The 26,595-nt window shown below is 39.3% G+C and overlaps 2 protein-coding genes across 6 annotated transcripts in view; one reads left to right on the top strand and one right to left on the bottom strand.

The window, feature by feature from the left end:
- Positions 1 to 16,437, top strand: part of LOC143280934 (uncharacterized) — a 39,737-nt gene extending 23,300 nt beyond the window's left edge. For 4 of the 5 annotated variants that reach the window (XM_076585727.1, XM_076585726.1, XM_076585723.1 and 1 more), the window contains 9 exons: positions 1,866 to 2,127; positions 3,192 to 3,437; positions 5,647 to 5,835; positions 6,180 to 6,242; positions 7,084 to 7,203; positions 7,954 to 8,028; positions 8,464 to 8,535; positions 9,633 to 9,776; positions 11,050 to 16,437. In XM_076585727.1, the coding sequence (XP_076441842.1) occupies positions 1,866 to 2,127; positions 3,192 to 3,437; positions 5,647 to 5,835; positions 6,180 to 6,242; positions 7,084 to 7,203; positions 7,954 to 8,028; positions 8,464 to 8,535; positions 9,633 to 9,776; positions 11,050 to 11,106 (1,228 nt within the window). In that variant the 3' untranslated portion in view covers positions 11,107 to 16,437. The remainder of the gene's footprint in view (positions 1 to 1,865; positions 2,128 to 3,191; positions 3,438 to 5,646; positions 5,836 to 6,179; positions 6,243 to 7,083; positions 7,204 to 7,953; positions 8,029 to 8,463; positions 8,536 to 9,632; positions 9,777 to 11,049) is intronic. The other variant, XM_076585725.1, reaches the window with a different exon arrangement.
- A 147-nt stretch (positions 16,438 to 16,584) lies between these two features.
- Positions 16,585 to 25,831, bottom strand: LOC143280935 (F-box only protein 44-like). Its single transcript, XM_076585728.1, has 6 exons — positions 25,777 to 25,831; positions 23,385 to 23,928; positions 22,774 to 22,887; positions 21,770 to 21,896; positions 20,478 to 20,613; positions 16,585 to 19,263 (listed from the first exon to the last, which is right to left on the bottom strand). Exons 2-6 carry the CDS (start codon positions 23,593 to 23,595, stop codon positions 19,090 to 19,092), a joined length of 762 nt encoding a protein of 253 aa, XP_076441843.1. The 5' UTR covers positions 23,596 to 23,928; positions 25,777 to 25,831; the 3' UTR covers positions 16,585 to 19,089.
- Between the last annotated feature and the right edge of the window lie 764 nt (positions 25,832 to 26,595).

Below are 26,595 nucleotides of genomic sequence, written 5' to 3'. Positions count from 1 at the left end.
TATATATATATATAATGCTTATATATATAGATATAGATATACATAATCTCTTTTTGAAACAACTTTCCAATGAATGTCATGAATACTGTATGTTTTATTATGTAAATAGGTGATTAAACATTGAAAAAAACACTTCAAGTTAGTTTGTTTCAAATGCTTATTCAGTACACTTGTAAATAACTTGCCAAAACAAGACCAGATTGTGACACCACAATTGTTCTTTGTGTCCTTGAATGAATCTTTATTCTTAAAAAAAAAAGGTCTTTTTACCTCTATAAATACTATGTAGTCACTTGGAACCGTGCTAGTCAACAGTACAAGATTGGATTACATATCAGTTTATCAAGGCTTCCAGAAAATTATTTGCAGTCTTGATTAAACCACATGATTTGTTTCCTGTCCAAATTTTGTGATATGTTTACCAAGTAAGCTTTTGATAAAATTAAATAAATACAGTAATAACACTTTCAGCAGAGGATTTTCCTGTGCACTTAAGTTTCATCTAAGACAAATCATTTGTGTCATTTCAGCCTTCCTCATTCATGTTTCTAAACATGCCATGAAATGTTTTACAATGAATCAGGCAGTTTTGCAGGGGATTTGGGGAGGGGGTAATTGGCCAGTTTTCTTATCAGTATAATTCAGTACATTTTTGGATCTCTCAACCAAAGGTGACAATGTTTTGTTATCTAAGTTATAAATATTGAATTGCATTTTGATACTTTTGTTATATTCTTTTGCAGTTTGTTTTCTTTCTACGTTCAAGAAGACTTAGCCTTAATCATAAGGACACAAGAAAAATCATCTGCAAGAAATTATCGACCACTTTATAGAAGCATCAATTGATCAAGGCTCTGTAGACTGACAGCTTAGGGAAAGCAAAGGTCCTGGTCCAAGCAAGCCTGAACACAGCCCAGCCCCAGCCAAATATCACAGTTGACGGAGTCAAGCTAAGTGCATGGAGAACTTACGATAGTACCTGGGTAGGACAATCCCTGCAGAGATCACATCCAGAATCCAGAAGGCCAGCTAAGCACTTGGAAGACTGAGAGTGAAGGTCCTCCTGCAGAAAGGCATCAGACTGTCCACAAAGATCAAGGTCTACAAAGCTGTAGTCGTTTCTTCACAGCTCTGTGGGTGTGAAACATGGAACTGCATTGTTGGCATATCAAACACCTGGATCAGTCCCACATGAGATAGCTGCGCAGGATCCTAAGCATCCACTTGCAGGACAAAGTCACAAACCAAGAAGCACCGGACAGACCTGGCTCAAAAAGTACTGAGATGGTGTTACTGAAGTCTCAGCTATTCTGGGCTGGCCTTGTCATCAGAATGGATGACAGTCACATAACCAGACAACTAAAGTACAGTCAGCTTAAGGCTCATGCAGACAGGAGAGGCCCAAACTGAGTTATAGGGGTACTCTGCAAAGCTGTGTAGCGGCATTCTGCCACGCAAGTTTGAAGCCACTGTGTTAAGACTTACATTAAAAAAAAAGGAGTGGGGGGTAAGAGTGAAGATTTGGGCAATGAGTGGTTGCCATTGCAAACAACAGTTTTGTATGAACATACTGTCAGTATTAAAGGAACTATTGTATTGCTTATTATGTATTTGTCAGTAAATGAAGGACACATTATCTCAGTAAATATGTGCACACTCTGTGTGTTTTGAAATAAATCTCTGAAAGTGATCAATGCAGTTAACTATTTTTCGTTGTCTAAAAAGCTCAGTTTCTAATGTGGAAATTTTTTTTTTTTTTTTTGTGCTTATTTCTCTTTTCCTTTAATGTCCTGGAGAAATTAAGAAAAAAATGAAGAAACAACAAAGTGACATTGCCTACATTTAGACCAGTTATCTATAAACAGGCTGAAATTGAACCCGGAGAACCTTAAGACGTTCCGTGCCAACGTCCGCCAAAACCTGACCATCCCATCAGCACAAGCCAGTGAAGCGAGCATCGTGGAAACAACAGCGGAAGGGAGCAGCCGGACTACAGACCAAGGGTCCATAGTGAGCAAGGAGAGCGTGAGGATGTCGGGACCATGCGCCCCAGTGACAGGACTGTGCGTGCACAACAACACGCTATACGCCTGCTTCCAGCGAATAGGCATCAACAGCTACACATTGGTGAGTAGGGGGACAGGGAGGGAATTCCACTCCCCCTGCGAATCTCATTTCAGAAGCATTGTCTTGTGTGTTTGTGTGTGTGTCTGTCTCTTTCTCTCTCTCTCTCTGTCTGTCTCTTTCTCTCTCATATATGTATGTAGGTGTGTGTGTGTGTGTATATATATATATATATATATATATATATATATATATATATCATTATATGCTTTGAAACTGTCCAGACATGTTACAAAATAGCGTGTAATGTATCAAACTTAAATGTATATTTTATATACAGATGTTACTGTAGACGCCATGATCTCCCTGTCATTGTTAATCTGCAGAAGTAGTGGCAGTTGTAGTAGTAAACATTCATGATATATTGGAGCTTTTTTATGAATAAATGTCAAGTTTGTGAATGTTTTTTAAACAGTTCACTTTTTTAAAAATTCTGATTAAACTGTTGTGGACATCTTTTTATATATTTTTTAAATTGTAGTTAGCAGCATGATTATTTATTTTTCTCCATTGGCTTTTGTTTCCCAGCTTTCCGTCATTATGTATGTAGCTGTTTGTAAACATTGCTCTCAAGTGAGTGTGTGAATGTGTCTACATGTTTGTGAGGACAGAAATGATTATAACCCTTTGATTTAATAGACTTGCAAGCATCACTGTTCTTATCATTATGTCTGTACATGTGTGTATTGACAGAGAGAATTGTCCTTTAATTTAGCAGACATACAAACATTACTGTTCTTATTGACTTTGTGTGAGTGTGTGTGTATGCGTTGACAGAAAGAATTGTCTTTTGATTTGACAGACATACAGATATCACTGTTCTTTGTGTGTGTGTGTGTGTGTGTGTGTGTTGACAGAAAGAATTCTCCTTTGATTTAGCAGACATACAAACATCACCGTTCTGATGCCTGTGTCCATGTATGTGTTTGTTGGCAGAAAGAATTGTCTTTTGATAAAGCAGGTGCTATGATTGTGAACATCATTAGTTCTCAAGTCTCTGTGTGTGTGTGTGTGTGTGTGTGTGTGTGTGTGTGTGTGTGTGTGTGTGTGTGTGTGTGTGTGGACAGAAAGGAGAACTGACAGGGGAGTACCCCATGGCGGATGCCCAGTGCTTCACCATCACCCCGGTGGGCAGTGGCAGCCAGCACTATCTGGCAGTGGGCTGTGCGGACCACCTGACCTTCCTCTCCATCAATGACCACTCAGTGGTCAGCAGCCTGGACACCGTGGTCAAGGTCATGTGCGTGCTGGTCGTCGACACCTGTCTGTTTGCGGGGCTGGACTCTGGGGCCGTTATTGTTGTCAGTCTCACGGTGAGTTGAGGGTTTGTCATTGTTGTCAGTCTCACCATGAGTTGAGGGTTTGTCATTGTTGTCAGTCTCACCATGAGTTGAGGGTTTGTCATTGTTGTCAGTCTCACCATGAATTTAGGGGTTTATCATTGTCATCAGTCTCACCATAAGTTGAGGGTTTGTGATTGTTGTCAGTCTCACCATGAGTTGAGGGTTTGTCATTGTTGTCAGTCTCACCATGAGTTGAGGGTTTGTCATTGTTGTCAGTCTCACCATGAATTTAGGGGTTTATCATTGTCATCAGTCTCACCATAAGTTGAGGGTTTGTCATTGTTGTCAGTCTCACCATGAGTTGAGGGTTTGTCATTGTCATCAGTCTCACCATGAATTTAGGGGTTTATCATTGTCATCAGTCTCACCATAAGTTGAGGGTTTGTCATTGTTGTCAGTCTCACCATAAGTTGAGGGTTTGTCATTGTTGTCAGTCTCACCATGAATTTAGGGGTTTATCATTGTCATCAGTCTCACCATGAGTTGAGGGTTTGTCATTGTCATCAGTCTCACCAGGAGTTGAGGGTTTTTCATTGTCGTCAGTCTCACCATGAATTTAGGGGTTTATCATTGTCATCAGTCTCACCATGAGTTGAGGGTTTGTCATTGTCATCAGTCTCACCAGGAGTTGAGGGTTTGTCATTGTCGTCAGTCTCACCATGAGTTGAGGGTTTTTCATTGTTGTCAGTCTCACCATGAATTTAGGGGTTTATCATTGTCATCAGTCTCACCAGGAGTTGAGGGTTTTTCATTGTCGTCAGTCTCACCATGAGTTGAGGGTTTTTCATTGTCGTGAGTCTCACCAGGAGTTGAGGGTTTTTCATTGTCGTGAGTCTCACCAGGAGTTGAGGGTTTTTCATTGTCGTCAGTCTCACCATGAGTTGAGGGTTTGTCATTGTTGTCAGTCTCTCCAGGAGTTGAGGGTTTGTCATTGTTGTCAGTCTTACTGTGATCTGAAGGTTTGTCATTGTTGTCAGTCTCACCTTGATTTGAAGGTTTGTCATCGTCAATTTAGCTGAGGAAGGTGGTGTGAAGGCACTGAAATATATATATATATACAAGCAAGTTTAGACTTTTGATTCTGAGTGAGGAAATTTCCATATCTATCCAGAATCTGAGAGTGTATACCAATGAAGTTGAGAGAGTTATTTTGGGGGGGAGTTTTCTTCAAAATACCAAACAGGCATTTCAAGCATTTTTGGGGAATAAGGGTTAAAGGTCACATAGCCTTTTATGGCCGTCATGGCATTGAATTCATATTCAGTGTGTCTAGGGCTTGGTAAAGGAAGGCAGGGGCCAGTCCTGTCCTAACACACAGTCCTTCCACTGCTGTTTTAGCCTTCCCAAGCTGAAGTCAGGTATCCATTCACACCTTGGTGGAGTGAGGAAAAGTGCATTTCCCAAGCATACAACACATTGCCAAAATGGGGACTCGAACCCTAATAACTGGTGAATGCTGGATTAGAAGTCCAGCACCTGACTGATTCTGCCATAGCATCTCCAAGTAAAGTGCTGGAAAGGTCAAGAAAGATTTAATGGGAAATGATGTTTTGGATGTTCGTGTTGAGGCTATGGGTTACATTGATGTCAGTGCATTGTTATGAGTGAATGTGGGTATGATTTTCTGCTGCAGATTTCGCAAGTTTATCAAGCAGTAAAGCTTAGCCACTTTATTAAATTAAAATTAAACAAAACCAAAACCAAAACATCTCAAAGTGGGTTATGATAATTTTATAATTTTCTTTGCTGTGTATATTTCTTTTTGTGGATTGTAATGATACCTCTTTTATAACTTTTAAGTGTGATGTTTATATCCAGCATGTTATGATTCTGTAGGGATGAGGGTGTGTGTATCTGTGCATGAGTGGATGTGGGTGGGTGAACTTTCATGTAAGAATATAGTGCTGAAAATCCTTATTCTTCATGTAAAAAATGTTAATGTTGTGCACTGAATTTCTTTTTTGTGGGTTGTAATGATTTCTTTTTTTTTTTCTTTTTTTTTTAAGTGTGCTGTTTTAGAGTGATTGTGTCATAACAAACTGCAGTAGAGGTCACTAAAGACAAGTTTCTGATTTTAAACTAAACATACTGTTACTGTTATAGCTCCTTTTTTTCTTCTTTTTTTTTTTTTACATGTTTGCCTGTAATGATGATCAGAGTATGATGGTTTTGGATTCAGACCCTTCAAGAGACACGCCGTTTCCAGGCAAGCGACTGTGCAGTGCAGAGCATGGCGTGGACCCGAGAGGGCAGCACTCGCCTGTTGACAGTGGCCTCTCAGGATGCTAACATCCACGTGATTGACGCCTCCAGTGGCCTGCCCGTCCGCATCATCAGCGGTCACAGCAAGACTGCTTTTGCACTTCTCGTAAGTGTGTGTGTGTTTTAGAGGAACTGAATGTGACCTGGCTTGTGTCTGTTATGACACACATGCACACCCCCACATGTATGCACATACACACACGCATGCATACACAGACGCGCACACACATGCACGTACAGTCTCTCTCTCTCTCTCTCTCTCTCTCACACACACACACACACACACACACACACACACACACACACACACACACACATCTGCAAACACACAGAGCTTTCCTCAGAATCTCAGACTTCATCACATCATAAGACTGTGGAATTATCTGTAAGGCCTTTCACCTGTGGAGGATTCTTTATGTTAAACATCTCTGATTTGTTTTTCTGTTTCAGATGTTGGACCACTTTGTGTTGAGTGGCTCTGGGGACAGAAAGGTTATGGCCCATAATGTCCATGTAAGTGTCAGATATTGGACTTTCTCACGTACACCTCCCGCACCCCACACCCCCAACACACGCACACACACACAATAATGTCCATGCAAGTGCTTACGTCAGATATTGAATACACACACAGAGACTCACACATGCACACACAAACACACAGACAAGGGGTGGGAGAGAGATGGGGTGGGGCAACACATCTGTCAGAACAAACTCCTGCTGTGAATGAAGGCACACGCATGCACACACGTACGCACGCACGCACACGCACACAAACACACACACTAAACAAACGACAACACACACACACGCACACACACATACGCACACACTCGCACATCGACAAACACGCTCGCACGCAAACGCATGCATGCACGCACACACACATGCACACACGCATGCATGCACGCACGCACTCACGCATGCACATGCACACACACACATGCATATCCATGTATGATTACACATAGACTTGTGCTTCGTGTTTTTTCATAGATGGCTTGATGTAAATAACAGTTGTTGCTTATTCAGTTTACTATCATTGAATAGAATTTTTACTTTGAATTCCCCCCACACACACACCCATTACCATTCTATGTCTGGACTTGTCCCTTGAGACTGCATTACTTTTGTTCAACAAAGTGCACTAGCTGCACTTAGGTTCATGCCACACTTAGTTCATTTTCACTTAAGTTCAGCAGTCAAGAGGTTAAGATGTGTTTTTAGAGGGGGTGGGCGTGGTGGTTTGTTTTGTTTTTTTTCTTTTTGGGTTTTTTTTTGTGCCAAAGTCATCACTTCAACAGTTCAGGGTCTGAAAACTAAAAGCTGTTGTGACTTGTGCTACCACATTCAGAATGCAACCTTTGCTTGGGAACTGCATGACCACAAGGGTATAGTCACCAGTATTTGTGTGGACAACGGACTTCTCTTCACAGCTGGCTATGACAAAATCATCCGATGCTATGACCTGAAGGTGAGATTGCTTTTCTGCTTTCAGCTTCTTGGCTGTTTTTCTTTCTGTTTGTGGGATACAACTTCACAACGTGTACTTGAATCTGCAATTGGGCTTTTATGTGTATGATCATTTTTACCGCATGATATAGGCAGCATTCTCTATTTTCGGGGCTGTGCATGATGGGTATGTTCGTGTTCCCGTAACTCATCAAACACTGATGTGGATTGTGGGATATTTAACGTACTTGATCTTTTGCATATATATACACACACAGGCAGTTAAGGCATTAGCATGTCTGTACATATGTTGACCTTGGAGAATGGAAAAATTTCTACCCTTAATCCACCAGGTAGCATACTGGAATGGAACCAAGAACGTTCCACCACTTTAACCATTCAGCCGTTGCACCCGTCTGAAATGGGGAATAATTATGAGAGGAAAGATTATTTTGCATGGCTTATGTCAAAAATTGTTTCATCCTGTTGACAGAAAACCAACTGCTTCTGGGTTTCTCAGAATCTTGTATGAGCTGATTTTTTTTTGATTTTTTTTTTTTTTTTTTTTAATTATGCTGTCACCATAGGTGTTCCTATTTCTCCTTTTTTTTTTCCTTACTTTGCATTTCAACTTTCCTGATGCTGTCATAGAGTTTTCATTGATATTGAATTGCAAGTTTATGAAAGTCTTAATAACAAGAACTGCAGTTTTTCAACCAGATGTCAGTTCGACATGTATTTTCTACATATGAGTAATCTGTTTCCTTTACAGAGTCGTAAGCTGCTGCATTTGATGTATGGAGCTGGCAAGTGCATTATTATGAAGATGACGATCCACAATTCCATTGTAAGTGTTGTATAACAAAACATGAATGGATCTGCATACATTTGCTTCATAAGGGTGATTTTTTTTTTTTTAATCATGTTTACATCTCTTCATGTGGGGGGAAACAGTTTTGCACATGAGAAGTCAGTTCAGTTGTGTTCTTTTTGACAAAAATTACCATTTGATGAATCACCTCAGCATATAGAAGATCGTTCCCAAATGAATTGTCTCAGCATGTAAAAAATAGTCCCCAAACTGATTAAATCATTTGTGACAAAATGACTGTCAGTGCTGTGTAAAATTGTAAACATGCAACATCTGTTTCAGCCAATATTGGTGCAGTATCGATTAGACTACTGCAGTTAATTGATCAGCATATATTTCAGTTTGAAATAATGCATGACTGTTAATAATTCTTGGAACATGTCTATCACTTGATGATTGATTTATTTTCAGTTGTACACCGGGAACAGAGATGGAAAGATTGAAGCTATAGATCTTCGAGATATGGGTAGCTTTGCCTGTGAGGTGAGTCGGTGTTAGTCATGTTGTATAATCATCTTGGAGCAGTTACGTTTTGTACTATTCAACTCTTGTACAGGACAGTTTTTACAGTGTATACTTTCTGGCAGAAAGTACAACAGGACTTATGTTGAAACTTAGCAGGTTGGCAGACACTAGGGGAGAGTTAAGGGAAGAGGTGTAGTTGGGGAAATGGTGTTTTTGTTATTTATTTACCTATTTATGTACGCTTATCTATTATTTATTCACCTCTTTTTTTTTCTTTTTTTTTCCTCAAGGCCTGACTAAGCGCATTGGGCTACGCTGTTGGTCAGGCATCTGCTTGGCAGATGTGGTGTAGCGTATATGGATTTGTCTGAATGCAGTGACGCCTCCTTGAGTTGTTGTATATATGAAATGTGAATATTGGATTCCTTTTAGCATGAATCTGCCGTAGCAGCCACATTATTTCATTGCAGCTGCTCAAACGACGTATGTGTGCATGCACAAACATGCATTCTCTCTCGCTCATTCTCCTCTCCCTCTCTCTCTCTCTCTGTCCTGCTTCCTCCACCTTCCTTTACCGTTTTTCTCCCCTGCCTCCTCCTTCCTTTCTGTCGGTTTCTCTTTCTCTCTGTGATTCATCTCTTCATCTGTGTGTGTTTCTGTGTGTCTTCCTCTCTCTGTATGTCTGCCTGTCTCTCAGTCTCTCTCTCTGTCTCTCTCTGTCCTGCTTCCTCCACCTTCCTTTACCTTTTTTCTCCCCTGCCTCCTCCTTCCTTTCTGTCGGTTTCTCTTTCTCTCTCTCTGTGATTCATCTCTTCATCTGTGTGTGTTTCTGTGTGTCTTCCTCTCTCTGTATGTCTGCCTGTCTCTCTCTCTCTCTGTCCTGCTACCTCCCCCATCCCTTACCTTTTTCTCCCATGCCTCCTCCCTTCTTTCTGTCTGTTTCTCTCTCTGATTTGTGTCTTCATCTGTCTGTGTGTTTCTGTATGTCTTTTCTTGTCTCTGTATGTCTGTCTGTCTCTCTGTATCTCTCTCTTTGTCACACACATATACCCCAGAATCAGCACTAAGCATGCCATGTATTGTTAAAGCTACTAACTGCATTGTTGTGTGTGCAGTGTGTGTCGTGCTCGGCGGTGTACGGCCTGAAGGAGCACCTGTGGCACCACCTGGTGGCTGACCACCTGCTGCCCAACACACCATCTGTCAGGTGCCCCTGGTCTGACTGCTCCGTCATGTTGGACACGCACTCTGCGCCGGCGGTGAGTGCTGTAAGGATAAGAACAGTGATATTGGTACATTTACAGAGTGCTTTCAGACCTCTGAAAGCTCATTATAAACATCAGTCAGATACAAACCACATAAGAACATAACATACACAAAGGCAGAGGCAATGTCTGAATGCAGTGTCATGTTGGATATACACCCTGCGCCGGCTGTTAATGCTGTAATGAAAAATATGGTGAGAATAGTCATTTGTAGTGGAGTGATGGCCTAATAGGTAATGCGTCCACTTAAGAAGCGAGAGAATCTGAGAGCACTGGTTCGAATCCCATACTTGCCAGTTTTTTCTCCCCCTCCACTAGACCTTGAGTGGTGGTCTGGACGCTAGTCCATCAGATGAGAGGATAAACTGATTTCCTGTGTGCAGCATGCACCTAGCGCACGTGAAAGAAACCACAGCAACAAAAGAGTTGTCCCTGGCTAAATTCTGTCGAAAAATCCACTTTGATAGGAAAACAAATAAAATAGCAGGCAGAAAAAAAGATATATAAGAAATGGGAGGTGCTCTCAGTGTAGCGACGCACTCTCCCTGGGGAGAGCAGCTCAGATTTCACACAGAGGAGTCTGTTGTGATTTAAAAAAAAAAAAAAAGTGTAATAGAATACAATACAATAAATTGTGCTATAAAAGCACGTTACAGTAACAAACATCAGTCAGATACAAAGCACACAAGAACATACACACACACAGGCGGTGCTGTGTCCCTGTCTGAATGCTCTGTCATGCTGGACACGCACTCTGCACCTGTGGACAGTGCTGGACGCATTATTGATGTATTTGAACATTTGAAAAGCTGTGATGTGAGTGGATGGAGTACGAGTGGGGGTTGTGAGAGATGGTGGAGGAATGGGGCCAGAGTGCCCATCAGTCTGTGTAATAATCGTGTGTTTCAGTTGTCTGAGCGTCTGACTAGAATTTTCAGCTTGTTCTTTGTAGTTAATTCAGGTGGGTTTTTTTTTTTTTTAATCATTTTAAAGATGTACATTTGTGTTTAATAGCTTACTGGTGGCAAGGGCTTTCAAGTGCAGAAAAATTATAGTCTTTTGAAGCAAGTCTCTTGAGGAATCTGTTCCTGCATAGCTGTGTGTGAGAATTACAGTTATAAGCGCCGTAGAAGATTCTTTTCTTTGCAGTCCCAGTTTTTATAGTACTTTTTTTTTCTTTCTAAAATCAATAAAGAAACTATAAAGATGTTAAACATAAATAATCTGAAAACAGTAATCTGAAAATGGTGTTGTCTGTGTTGCACAGAAGGCTGGAGAGCACCTGCGCCGACACATCTACGGGGGTCAGCCGCCACTTTCTTGAGGAATGTAACCTGAAGACAAAATTTGTCACTCGGGCCACAGATCAGTGTCTGAACCATGTCTCGAGTTCTGGGACATTGCTTGCCCAGGCCAGGAAAGCTTCCTCATGCAGAAAGAGGAAACAGTCCATTACATGACCAGAGGTCTTGGTGGTGGTTGATTTTCTTCCCTTTCAACAAACCAAAACAAACAAACAAAATTGTTAATGCAGGACTGCTTACAAGCAGCAGGATATTAAAAGAAGAATAATTGTGTGTCTCATTCCACTGTAATGAAGAGAACAAGTGCAGCTGAGTTGGTTTTTATGGTTGAGACAAATAATCTTGGTGTGTGTGGTTGTTTTTGGGAGGGTGGTGAGGGGGGGTGGTGTTGTGGTTTTTTAACATATGGTTGGAACCTCAACCTAGTCTCAGTTGAAGTTTCAGAGATTTTCTCATTGGAAAGTATGCTGCTGTCGGATCACAGCAGAATCAAATATATTTTAGCCTGTCCAGTGTTCAAAGTACATACACTGATGGAAAGTGCCTTGTGGAATAACAAAGCTTACATTGATGGAGCGAAATGGATTTTTATAGTTGGTATATTAGAATTCCACATTTTCAGATTTTTTGCTTTCTGCATTGGATGGATTTCCTGAAGTACATGGTCAGGACACAGATTTTTGCCAGTTTGTACATATTTTTATGGGAGTTTTTTTAAACAACAGTGATCAGTGGAGTAGGATTGAGTGATCTACAGATTGTGATTTTTTTTTTTTTTCCCCCATTAATGTTCATTTACCCATATATACTCTCCCCACAACTTACTATATATACTCTCAGTCCTGAGAATGTTTCAGACTGATCTGAAATCTGACCAGAGGAAAGGTGCAGAAAGCAGCAAATAATTGATTCTTTAGAAATGTCACATTGGAGGGGAGATATATTTCAGACTGAAATGGAAAATCTCTCTCTGCCTTGGTGTGCTAAATAAATGCAAAAGTCATTGCATGATTTCGTTGAGTCAGCATGGTGATTTTTCTTTCCCCACAAAACAAAAAGCCTAAAAGGCTGGGAAATTTTTTTTTATGTTTCTTGGTTTTGATTGAAATATATCTAATGCTTTGATTTACTCACGAGAACTCAAGTGTGCTTGAGTGATTGTCGGTTAACTTTGTGTGCTTTCAATGTGATTTTTTAGTGTGTGAACACCTGTGTGTGAAGAATTTGAAATGGGAAAATGATACTGTGAATCTATTCAAAGGCCAGTGTTGAACTGTATGGTGTGATGCCTGATGAGAGTTAAATTTTAAATGTGTGATTACTTTCAGACTTTTTTCTTTTTCTTTTTTTTCTTTTAGCTTTTTTGGTGTCGTGGAATAAGCTTAAGTATTATCCAGACTGATTTCACAAACAATTAGTGAAATTACCTGTACAGGTGTACAAATAATGCCTCTTAACATCTTCCTGAAGGTAAGAATCATTTTTAAACGTTTAGGGCTCACTTGTGTGTTTACAAATTACATGAGTTATTTAATAATTGTGTGCTTTTGACATTTGAAATAACCCATGTTACTGTGAAAAACAACAATAAACAATGCCTGGAACAATAAATGCATGCACCACCATGGAACGCTAGTGTAACAGGAGTTAATTCATGTTGCCTGTCAGTATGCTTCTGTCAAAAACATGAAGTTACATGAAAGGTCACCAGAGCATCAGCAGTGTTTAGGAGCACATTCTAACAGATTATTGTTGGTTTTGAAGGCCAGATGTTTGATACTGCACGCATGTCTTAGATATTTGATACTGCATGCATGAATTGTGAAAATAAAGTACCTGATATTGTGTAGGAGGATTCGGATAATGAGAAAGGACACAAACATCTTCAGCTAGTTCAGTGTGTGTGTGTGCTGGCACTGTCATAACTAATATTGAATTAGTGTCATATTGAATAGAATGAGTACCGCTTACCAACACCAACGTTCTAGTATTTCTCACCTTGCACTGGTGTTAATCACTGACCCCACACTCACTTTCTCTCACTCTCTCACACATACACACACAAGTTTAATTAAATCCCTTTTAGGGCATGGAGAACATAATTATACCAACAATACACAGAATGTAAACATATAACATGATCTCACTCGCATTTATATCAAGATTGTGAAAACAGATCTATGGAAAGCAACTGAGAACAAACCACTAAAAGGAAAGGAATAATGTGAAAATACATTTTGATAACTTTTACTAAGACTTGTTGCCAGCAGACAGCTATCTGCAAAGATTGAACACTGACTTTGGAGTTAATTGCTTTTTAGATATAAAATTGTTACAATGATTTGTATATTTTTGGAGGCTTGATTGTGAAATGAAATTCTTCTCCAAAAACCTGTGTGTCAAACACTTTGCTGATGGGATTTTCACAGGGAGTTCCATCATGTCTTAATTCAGTGTTATGTCTGTGACAGCTGCATCCAAAATTAAGTACCAGGAAAATGAAAACATTTGGTAATAGTGTTAGTATAACTTTTGCCCACAACTTTTCTCTAAATTTCTGTACAAAATATTACATTTACTGCTTTGTTGCAGTTCATCGTGCCAGATACATCACACACACACTCACACAGTGCCTCCCCCTCTCTCCTCTCTTTTCGATGATTTTGCAGTTATACTACCAGGGCTTAAGAGGAGTTTGGGTGAGACTGAGAAGGCACAAAGCAGTGTTTGTATTCCACTGTATCAAGTCTTTTATTCCCCTCAACTGTTATGTTACAGTTTGGAATAACCCCACTGGCTGGCACATAAAACTTTCTTTTTGCAGCATCACTGGACACGCATTTTGTGGATGCAGCACCAAAGTGTACACCTTTCATGTACTTGTGTGCTGCTGCAAGCCAATGGGAAATGCTAAGCAGCCATGCTTTGAAGGTGTGTACCTTAAAGGCACTTATGTTAACTCCTGTTTATCGTTAGTACACCTGCAATGGCTGCTTTTGAAGGTTGTGTGGGTTACATTTCTGCAATTCAGTCTTATCAATGGAGAGAGAGACCGTGAGAGAGCCTCTACACAGTCAGAAACCTAATCATCTTATCTTTTGCTGGGAAAAAGACATTTCTTTTGAATTAAGCTCAGATTCCAGAGAGGGTTGCATTTGACACAGCTTTGTGTGGGGCAAATGGTGAACTGCACTTTGTCAGCATGTGTTTCTTCTGTATTTAAACAGTGTCGTGGATGGAAGAATCACCGTAATGCACTACAAATATTCAAGCCAAAGAGTGTCCACTGCACTTTAATTAAGTTATCATTGTCTCTACAGCACAGTAAAAAGTCTAGCAGCAAGAATGAAATCAGGTGGTAAACACTAAAATTCAAACAATTATTATCCAAACATATATGTGAAGATTTTTGTTTCACCTAGAAGGATGGGGTAAGCAAAGAATGCATCTTTCTTAAGACAATGCGAAGAAACACTCTTCTTCATCAGGAATTTTGGTGATGCATGCTATGTGTTCAACTGATAAAAAAAATAAATGGCAAGACATATTGGAATGGCAGGCAATTTGGAACTGAGAGTGGATCTAGAACTTGTTTATTGCTGTAACATAAAATGTTTTTAATTATAATTTTAAGCATGTTTGTTACCCAGGCTTGAAGAAATGACTGGAGTTAAGAGATGTGTGTGTTGGTTGTAGTGTTACCATAGTTTACATCGGTAAGTGAATGCACGAGTCATTTCAGACGACTAATGCAGATTTCTTTAAAACTTTAAGAATCCCATATTATGAATAGTAAAAATCTGTCAAATATATGGATGGTCTGCTTTTAAGCAAAATTTTTTGTTTTATTTTGATTTTTCTCTGTTACCTGGTTTATTCTTAGGTTTATTGTCACACATCAATTGATCATATTATTTGGTATCATTTCATTTCTCCATTGCTTTCATCATCAGAGAAATTACTTTGTGCTGTCATGTGTAACTTTTAGTATGCAGTTCATGTACTGGCATTGCACTAACAGTACATGATACAGTTTAAGTGAACCAAAAGCAGATACCTGCTCAACAGTCTCTTGTGGACATCGAGATTCATTGTGATTTGAAACATGATTCATTGCTTTCAGCATTGACTGCTTCATTAAAGAGAAAGTTAAAAGCAGTAATGAACAGTTAAACATCTTATTTAATTACACATACTTAACCGTGACCCAACTAGTGCAGACTCCGGCAGGGGTCTGACATTCCTGTCCTGTGCAAACTACTATCCGCCTATGTGGAGAAAACGAAAGCAACTACAGCCAATAACCTCCCCTTTGTCCCGCTGGCTAGCGCCCTCTTTTTCCGGCAGCCATCTCGACACCTGTTCCTGTGCACTCCTATCACCTTCCCCACAGTATGACGAAATAAGAAACTTCTGCTGTCTTTCCATCACTTTCTTTTGTGTGTGTGTGTGTCAAATTGCTGTACAGGAGGCATTTCTTCCACGCCGCCCACCACAAATCCTCCGCACCACAGGGAGGAGAGAACAGGTTGTACTTTGGATAATGGGTGGGGATAGTCTTGAACATGCACATTCATACACATCTTAACATAGCATTCATATACATAAGAACACACATATTCAAGCACACACACATAATCCCACCTCACACAAACATACATAGGATAGATATAAGTGCTTACAAGTACTTATTTATCAAACCATATGATTTCATCACAGGAGTTTAATACTGTTGTGACAACAGCTTGTATTGGGAAAATTGTGTGTTCAAAATGAAACACCACAAACAATGAACATAACAACAACAACAAAAAACATGCTAATAAAAACCAATTTTCACATCATAAAATCACAAGTATCATTAAAAGATGACTGCAATTAAAAGTGCAAAAATACAAAACGCTGAAGTGCTGGATAGATCCACAAAGAATAATGTACAATAAATCATGAAGAGATTAATGAAAATTCACTTTTTCTCAGAAACATGGTGTAAGGAAATCCAATATATGTTATTAAAGAATGAAAGATCGAGAATAAAAAGGGAAAAAAAGTGGAGATAAAAAACGGATGAGATAAACTAAGCCTTAAAAAGCATATAAACAATTGCATGGCAGAAATTGCAACAACAACAAAAAAAAAAGTTTACAATTGTAATGTTTACATGTCAGTTTTAAATCAAACAATGAAGGAAAACATAAGACCTCATTTGGTGCACTGCCAAATAAAAACCTGAACAAGTGAACATCTTTTGACATTTGCTACAGGTAGCACAGCTGACCACACAGGGTAACATAATTATCAATAAATATCAACCCCACAGGACCTGAAAGAAAAGGGGAGAGGGAAAATTAGGTAGAAGTACAGGCATTTATGCACATAAACTAGGACATGCCTCTGATATTGACCATTCTGTATATTTTTCTACAGGATTGAAAAATAAATCTTACGTGAACATATAGATAAATAAACAGCACAGAGTACAGCACAAACAAAAATATAAATGATAATGAAAAATTATCAACAGGCACCCCACATGTCCCAGGCATAAAAAGTACAATGTAGTAAGAATGCCCTAGTATCAGGACCAGAAAAAGATCAAAAGTGTTCAAGGTTTACAGGAAAAAATACAGATAATGAGGCCACCAAGAAAAGGCAGGAGACCGAAACAAAGAGACTTGAAGAAAAGAGGAAGTTTCTAACGGAATGTCCTCAAGATGGGGATACTGTTCATACTTGAACAGCCCTCTGGCATCACCATTTGGGTGAACTAAAGATTGTCACGATCCATGGAAGTCCAGAATACCATTATGATAATAAATGTTTTGTTTTCTTGTGAAATAAAACAAATAAAAGAAACGTGTGTCGATATAAATCAAGAGAAACTAGACGGAAAGACAGGGAAGGTATTTTGGAAAGAGGGAGGTTGAAAGACCCGATCCCAAAAGACTTGGCGCAAAGATTTGACAAAGAGGATACTGAAAAGGACAGGAATAAAATATAAAATAGTACCACCATCATTATTATCATCAATCATTATGCTGCAAGTGAAAACTGTTGTTGTCCAAGGCACAAGATGCAAAATGAGATAAATGTGTTCCTATTACATACATGTAAATCATTTGTTGTAGCCAGAAAATCAGGGTCTGTGAATAACATGTACATTACTTCAGTACATTTGTACATAAGTATATCATATGAGTTGGTGAAATAAAGACTGCAAAGTTTCTCAACTCTCTGGCCTTTTTGTGCCAGATTGGCATGTGTTGTGTGTGTGAGTGTGTGTTTGCGTGTGTGTGTTGGTGTAAACAGGTGATGCTTCTAATAAATATGACCCAAATGCCTTAACACTGAAGACATAATAACCAACCTAAAATGAAAAGGCCATTCAAGTATTCAAGTTTAATTAAATATAATACACACACATAGAGAGTTTGCCAATACTGTAACCAACCTAAAATGAAAAGGCCATGCAAGTATTCAAGTTTAATTAAATATAATACACACACATAGAGAGTTTGCCAATACTGACAGATTTAAATAATAGTGGTATAATTTATTCTCAACAAATATTTAAATAAATAAATCTAATAAATGAAAAGCATATTCACTCTTGTCAACAAAAAGTAAAAATAATAAGACAAAAAGTGAAATCTCTCTTTTGTTTAAATATACAGATGAAGAAATTTAAGACACAAACAATTTGTTCTTGACTCTTTATCAATCACAAGATTTTAGTATGATAATAGGATTTTCTTTATTGCTTTCAAAATGAAAAGTGTTATGTGATGTTTATGAGGCAGAACACAAAATCAGATAGGACAGCTTACAGTAAGTAACAGGTTTAAATAAACACACACTGCAGAAATCTGGAGTGTTCAAGCTTTGCTTACTTCAATGCTTTGGCAAGGAGTGTGTAAGGGACAAGTTTCAATATTGTACACATATGAGATAGTTTATCTGTTCAGTAACAGGCCTATTTTATGCTCAGTGACAACTATTTGCCAAGGATTTTTGGTCACTGAGGGTGATGCTTAAAAAATTCTAGCAACCAAAACTACTGAAAGAAAAAACATAACCTAAACTTTTCTGAAAGGAAAATAAACACTATCCAATTATGACAGTTTCACATGAATTAATGATTTTGTGATAGGTAAATTCCTATAATGACAAATGGATATTTCTGTCCTGGGGGCACTTTTTTGCACATCAGAAGGGGACAAATTTCCATCCAGGAACACTCAAGGGGTTTTAAATGACACTCTAATATTTGGCACAGAGACACATTTCAATACTGAGCACTTTCCTTAGATTAAGGAAGACACAGATAGTTTTAAATGACACACTTAAATGGTTTGGCAAGAAGCAACAAACTGACACATTTCAATATTGTACGCTTGTTCCCAAGATAAGGGAAGAAAAAGGTTGTGTAAATGACACACGTCAATGGCTTGGCAAGAAGCATCAGACACATTTCAATATTGTGAGCTTATTCCTTAGATTAGGGAAAACAGAGGTAGTTTAAAAAGACTCACTTCAATGGCTTGGTAAGGTGTATTAAATGGACGCATTTCAATATTGTGCACATGTTCCTCAGGTTATGGGAGACAGTTTCAGCCAACTCCTCTTTCTTCGACTAAGTATGGCTTCTTTGCTTCTTTCTCAGTTAAAGGCACACACACTGTACACATGTTCCTCAGATTAACTTAAGGATGACAGAGTTTCAGACAACTTCTCTATCTCCCACTGAAGTATGGCTTCTCTCTCAGCTGAAGGCACACACACACACCAACAGCTGCACTAAACGCACACAGACATACCCACACATGCATGCCCACCTGCACCTCTCACACATGGCGTCCCAATCTCTTTCTCCCTCCACCCCCTCTTCCCAATTCTTTTTCAAAAAAAATAAGTTCACAAAAGTTATCACCTGAGAACTGTTGGCAAGGTACCGGCAATTATCAATGAACATCAAATTAAGCGCTCAACACATTCACAACAGCCTACAAGGGTTCTGGACTCTGCCTCTCCGTCTGCATGTCGTTGAACGCAAAGCGCACACAGGGTAAGGTGAACTTGGCACCAAACTGTCCCCTCCAGCTCTGTGTAGCCACCCCACCCATCTTGAACACCACCTTCCGCACGCCCGGTCTGTAGTCTGTGAAAGTGTGCTCCATCTGCAAGATGGTGGGGTTTTTTTTAATCATTTGTTGTTGCTCATAGCGGACAAGGAGAAAAAAAAAATGACAAAATTTGCCTAAGATACAAGCGTGCCATATCCTGTCAATCGCAAAAGTTGTTTATAACTACAGTCTCACATGTCACTTGAAAATCAAACAATATGTAAGAGCTCATCTTGTGCAATCCCAAGTGAATATCTCTGGACCTTTGTTGCTTATAGCCCATCCCATTGCATGAGGCCATGTCAGGCTGAAAACAAAATCATTACTGATCCTGTAAAAAAACTGGGAGTGGAAAGGAAAAAATTGGAGAAGAAAATAATTAGGCACAAATACAGTCACATTCATGTGCATAAACACAGGAGAATATGCCTCTGACGCTGACCAATCTGTCAATTTTTCACTCAAAGATTATCAAAAGGAACAGGAGCACAAAAACATACAAACCACAAAAAAAAATTTTAAAAACAGACTATAACCTTTTGTTTTATGAAGCTTGCCAGCAAATCACAAGTCCAACACACACACACAAAAAAAAAAATTACATGGTAAGAACGCTGCCTAATGATGAAATCCAGTACAAGAAGAAAAAAAAATCTGAAGAAAAAGCTTAAGAGAGTGGACCAGCAAGACAGAATATAAGAAAGAAAAAGAAATGGCAGAAAGAAAAAGGAAAAAGCCAGGAACAAAGAAAGCAGATAAATGACTTTTTTTTTCCTTTTTTTTTAAAAAAGAGAGAGAGAGAGAGAGACAAAACAGAAAGAAAAATCTGCACATACAGCATGCAGGCATCAGTGATTCCATTAGCATACATGCTTCAGTGTATTTCACTCTTGTTGTTAGACATATGGACAAGGATACAAGACACATACAGACATTCAGCTTTCATCCAAACTTGCACTTGCCATTTTTTGCAAAAGAATTCCATCAACATCAATCAGCACCACTCTTGCAGACACACACAGAGACTCGCACTCTCACTTAAACATGTATCTGCATACACACACACACACACACACACACATGAAAAAGACATAAACACACACAAATGAACACACACACACAAACAAAAACATACATGAACACACACACATGTATAAACACACACAACTTATATTCTATTCTTGTAGCCACACACACACACACACACACACACACACACACACACACAGACAAAGTAAGAAATGAAAATAAAACCCCTCGAAGCCCACCTTGTGCCATATTTTGCGAAGAGCTTCATTGGAGAGGTCCACTTCTGTCTCAAAGTGCCCAGCCTCCTTCTTCCTCTTGTCGATCAGCCGCACCAGCATGTAGAACTTGGCGCCAGACTCCTCATGGGCAGCACACCTGTCACAAAAAATCACTCCTGCTGTGATGCCGTTAACTCCTAAAACTTACACACATCCACACATGACTGAGCGCACACGCGCACACACGCACACACGCACACACACACACACACACACAAACACACACATTCATAAACTCAAACACACACACGTATTCACAAACACACAACCAGGTTCATACACACACACACACTCACACATACACACACACACATACACATATATGCATATACACATAAGCATGCATGCACACACACACACACACACATGTAGTCACACCTTCACCCTTCCCCTCTCCCCTTCTCCCTTCCTTTTGTTTCCAAATCCTTCACCCTCCCCTCCTCCCTCTTCCTCAACCCCCCACTTTTATGTGTTTCAGTTTAATATCAAATGAGTGAAGACATGTAAAACTGAAGACAACTACTATACTCCAGCGTATCTCTGTTGTCATATATAATGATTACCAAAAGAGTCAGCTACAGAGCAATTCATTTTCTTCTGGGTTTTTGGTTGTTGTTTTGTTGTTGTTTTTTCGACATACATATTCATCGATATTGCTAAGTGTGTCAGCAACACAGTAAATGTGTTTGTTTCCTTCTCTATCTATCATATCCCATCTATTGCCAAGACACAAGATACTCATCCTGCTTCCCCATTCTATATTAAACTTTCAAGAAGCAAAAGACGTGTGGGGTTGGGTTTTTTGGGGTTTTTGTTGTTGTTGTTTGTTTGTTTTTGTTGTTTTGTTGTTGTGTTTTTGTTTGCCTTACACATAAAAAGTCAACCACAACAGTCAAGTTGTAAAACCGATGGGCTTTCAATCTGAAGGACCTGGGCTGGAATCCCAGTGCAGTCACAGCAACTGGTGGGTTTACAGCACATATTCTTCCCATCTCCATAATGTGCAGACCTGCTAGTGCCTGAACCCCTTCCATGTGTACGTGCATGCAGAAGATCAAAGGCACACATTAAAGATCCTGAAATTTATGTCAGCACCCAGTGGGGTCATGGAAACAAGACGCACACCCCTGAAAATGGAGTATGGCTGCCTACATTCAGGGTAAAAACAGTCATGCCCGGTAAAAACGTATCCAGCATGCGCACTCTTGAGAACGCAGAGGAAGCAAAAGAAGGAGAAGAAACCATATTCTGACCAGGCAGAGACAGCAATGGGGGGCCTCAGCTCATCCAGTACCGCTCTGGAGCATCCTTCTTCCAGCAACACCACAGACTGAGTGAGGAAGGTGTATCTGTAGGAGGTCACCCAGTTCTGAATCTTCCCTGGACAAAATGTAGACAATGCAGACAGGGGATAAATAAACTAGTTAACATGAAACAAACAGCTTGTACATTATTACACAGACAAACATAGGTGAGGCAGACAGAGGATAAGTAAGATAGACATTGTGAAACAAATGGCTTGAACATAAAGATATCGAAATGTGTTTGCTTTTTTCAGAGCTCAACATAACAAAACAACCTGCATTTTATTAATTTAATGGATAAGAGACTATTCAGTTATTGAACACAAAAGGTCTCTTTTTCTGCTGATTTCAATATTCCAAAAGAACTTTTTGCGTAAATGCATAATGATCAATGGTGCTCACCATGAATGGTACTTAGAAACAAAACATGAACTGGCATACAGCGGTCATGTCAATACTCCTTTTCTGTACACTGTAAACAATACAATATAAAACAATACTATCCATCTTCTTAATCTATTTGGGAATTACATATCCATAGATATCACGTAATTATGATAATACTGATAGTACAAAGATTTAAATGCCATAATGCAACTGAATGACAAAACGCTGTCCTTTATTTCTTTCATTTTAAGCTTTACAATCTAACTGAAGAACTGTTTCCAACAAAAATTCATAACCTGCAAAAGACAATTATTTAATCTTCTGGGGGGGAGGGGGGGGGGGTAACTTACAAAACAGTCCAAAAACACTCCTGCTTACAAAGACAAATCAGTTCAACCATACACAACAAACAAACAAACAAAAATACTAGCCAACATTTGGCATTGTTGCTTTTAGTCCAGCCGTCCACACAGGGCCATATCAGGAAATGCCCAACTACAATACCCTTTACACCAACAAATGCAACAGCAAATTTTGGTATGACAACACACAACAGTCCTAATCACCTTGTATTTCTTCAGCTGGGATGTAGTCCCTGATAGCATAGGCTCCCTCAGGACTGTCCTCTACATTGACAATCTGACAGCCACGGGGCTGACTCCAGTGGCTGAGGCCATCCACTTCAAACACCACAGAAAGGAAACAATTAAGGTTTACTGAGCTCCTCTTTAACGCTTGAAATACAAAAGGAAGGCAGCAAGATTGACTGAGCTCTGCTTAATGCTTGAAATAGAGAAAGAAAAGAAGCAATGTTTACTGAGCTCCTTTTAATACTTTAAATACACAAGAAAAGTAGCAAGGTTTACCGAGCTCCTCTTAATGCTTGGAATAAAGAAAGAAAAGAAGCAGGGTTTATCAAATTCCTTTTAACGCCTGTGAAATACAGAAGGAAGGCAGCAGGGTTTACTAAGTTCCCATTAACACTTCAAATACAAAAGACAAGAAGCAAGGTTTACCAAGCTCCTCTTAACACTTGTAAAATGCAAAAAACAAACAAACAAAAAAGAGCAAAGTTTACTGAGCTGCTCTAAGCACTTGAACAATATTAATCATCATTTCCATCAATGAAATCTATCTCGAGCTATCATAAGAGCAATCACCATCAAGGAGCACATACCAGCATGAGTGTTGCGCAGTAAGTTGCGTGTGTACGGCTCCTTGAAGTACAGCATGACGAAGTTCTTGGGAGGCTGTCCGCTGACTTTGGGCACAAACTTGTTCTCTGCTTCACATTTCTGCTGCCAGAAACAAGGATCTCGACAGGCAGCCAGCCAGCTCCTGCAGACCAGAGAACAGTGCAGGACCACATCCTTGGCTGGCAGAAGCATCAAAATATGTCGGAACAGATCCACCGATAAAGGGGTGACACCAAGCCCACAGTCAATTACCCTCCATACCGATCTCGTCTGGTTCTGTCTGTTCTGGCTTTGAACACAGTTTCATTATCGGAATATGACGGTGCCAATGAGACAACTGTTGCTGCTGACGACGGTCTTGGTGTTGCTTCTGCCAGTTCCGGAAGGCGTGGAGTTTTAATGGATATTTTTCTGTGGTGCCTGTGTTTTGTGGGTTTCTTCATTCCCAACCATTGGAACTGTTCTCAGGCTTCGGTAATGATCAAGCAGTGCTATCACACTGATGATGAATGCACGTCTGTTGAACTGAAAGACAGAACAAAACAGAATGCTTTGATAAAAATTATATCATCAGCTAAATTAGTAAATGAAATAGTCTGGTTTGGGTTTTCAATAAGTGATGAAGAGATTCCAAAATATTTTAACTTTTTATTAAGAAAAAAAGGCTGAAATAATTTTTTATAACATAGAAATCCAAGTAAATCAGGTTATCACTTTTGCAACATTGGTTATACATCATTCTTTCTGGTGTCTTTTACAGTGTCAGTGACAACTCATCCACACTACAGAAAACACTTATCAATCACTTCTTTCACAGCAGGTCTGACTAGTCCTGAAGTTTATAAGTTCTGGTGCATTTGGGAAAACAGATTTTGGTTGGGTATTTGGTCAGCTTACTCATCTCCACCTCAAAACACATGGTCAACGGCTAGCCTTGGCAGCCTCAACACAAACATTTATACTGCCGACCAGCATTTTACCCAGGATGTCTGATTAAGTGTTGTTTTGCAGTGACTGTCAGATAAAGATTTTTCACACACACACACACACACACACACACACAGAGAGAGAGAGAGAGAGAGAGAGAGAGAGAGACAGTGAGACAGAGAGACAGAGAGAGAGAGACACTTTGACACTTGACTCTTTACTGTCATTAGCTCAACAGCCCATGTGACAGGGGGTATACACAGGAAGTTACAGTGTTGTTTTGTACAATCATTTGAAAAAGTAAAACAAAACAAAAACAAAAACTAATACATCTAATATTACTAAGATTGTATCAATAAACAACAGCCAACGAATTACACACAAAAAATAACAACATCAACATCATCAGACTGACCATCCAAATACCAATTCTAACTGCTTCTATTTTTACCCTCAAAATAATCATTTGGGAAACCATTAATGTTTACACATATTTTGTATTAGCAGGTGATTTGATCATTTATTTTCTTTTTTCTGTGTAGCCACTGCCTCTGAGATGTATTTTGTAACTGTGAGGATATTATTTTCGTCATCTGATGTTAAAACACTGACTAGGTCTTTCCTCTTTGCTGCAACTGTTTTAATGAGAATACACTTTTCCCAAACCTCCTCGTAACTTTTGCAACTGAACTTGAAATGTTTCTCATCTTCTTTATGAGAGATGTTGTTAATCCACCTGTCTCAAACCATCTTTTGTTAGCATTCAACCGAACTGTTCTCAATCTAAATCTAGCAAGACTGACTCTGTGCTACCTGTTTGTTATGATTGAAATGTGTCTTTCTGTCTGAAATGCTGTCTTGAAAGAAAAAAAAAACAGCTATATTTATCATTACTTTCCATTTCTCCATGCCTATTTTGTTTATAACAAGCTATCAGTCTATCTTTAAATTCTGAGATAAACGCATTTTCGTAACCCACACCTTGACACATCCAAACAAGTCCAAATCCATGTTCAGTCAGAGTTTTTTTAATTTGATAAACCCAGTTTTGTTTACCTCTCTCTTCTTGCACTGGCATCATATCATACGCTTGCCTACATGATCTGGAAGTCGGTAGCCTTGTCAACTTAATCCAATACTTTACACATTTTACAACAGTTTTAACGTACTGTGGATATCTGCCGGTTTCCCCATATAATGCTGTGCTGAAAGAGAGAGAGAGAGAGAGAGAGAGAGAGAGAGAGAGAGAGAGATTACTAAACATAATCCAGTCAGATTCCAAAGTTGCATTCCAGCTTTTAATGTTATGTTCTTGTTTGGAAACTGTTCAAACATCAACATTTGACTGTTGAAAACACGATAAAAAGGAATGCTCGTTCTATGTATACTTACTTACCTTACGAACACAAGTATAACGACACAGACTGGTGCTTTCAAAGTACTTACAGCGATTTTCACGTTGTATGGTCGATGTTGACAACGCAATGCGCGTCTTGGTGAGAGTGCAGTTAGATTTACGTCCCTTGGATAACAACAGGCGCTTGATTTTAAAGCACGGTTTAGCTGGTTTAAAGCTGCAGTTCGGCTTGAAGCTCTCTCTCTGTCTCTGTCTCTGTTTTTGTCTGTCTGTCTGTCTGTCTCTGTCTCTGTTTCTCTCTCTCTCTCTCTCTCTCTCTCTCTCTCTCTGCCATAATGTGTAATGTAAATCGTCCATTTTATTGATACTGTTTGTCAAATGTATATGGTTGACTGAGAACCTTCCTCACCCTCTATCCCCCATTCTGGTGTGCAGTGCGGTGTGTGTTGTGTGTGTTTGTTTCTTTCATTTTGTTGATTTTTTCCTATGCATTTTACTAACACCATGCTAGTGCCTGTATGCCATGTGTGTGTGTGTGTGTGTGTGTGTGTGTGTGTGTGTGTGTGTGTGTGTGTGTGTGTGTGTGTGTGTGTGTGTGTGTGTGTGTGTGTGTGGTTGTTGTTTTGTTTTGATTTATGTATATTTTTTCCTCTGTTAAGTATCTCTACTAACACCATGCTTTCATTTTATTAAATATTGTGTAGTGTAGACCCTATTCAGTGCGGGGACTAGATGTAAAAAAGCACACCAGTGCTTATCTATTATCCTCGAAATAAATAATTTGTCTTGTCTTGTCTTGTCTTCTCTCTCTCTCTCTCTCTCTCTCTCTCTCTCTCTCTCTCTCTCTCTCTCTCTCTCTAAAAAATATCAGTACAGTAAAGTAATTGAAACTGCTCAGTGCAATAAAT

The sequence above is a fragment of the Babylonia areolata genome, chromosome 4 (genome assembly GCF_041734735.1).
Source record: "Babylonia areolata isolate BAREFJ2019XMU chromosome 4, ASM4173473v1, whole genome shotgun sequence".
NCBI lineage: Eukaryota > Metazoa > Mollusca > Gastropoda > Neogastropoda > Buccinidae > Babylonia > Babylonia areolata.
The sequence above is the reverse complement of the archived record's forward strand: the minus strand, read 5'-3'. Positions and strand labels throughout refer to the sequence as shown.

Coding starts and splice junctions, on each gene's coding strand:
- LOC143280935 (XM_076585728.1), bottom strand. CDS start 23,595: ATGCTTCTGCCAGCCAAGGATGTGGTCCTGCACTGTTCTCTGGTCTGC. Junction 21,897..22,773: donor CCCAGCTGAAGAAATACAAG/GTGATTAGGACT, acceptor CATTTTGTCCAG/GGAAGATTCAGAACTGGGTG. Junction 19,264..20,477: donor TTCGCAAAATATGGCACAAG/GTGGGCTTCGAG, acceptor ACCATCTTGCAG/ATGGAGCACACTTTCACAGA.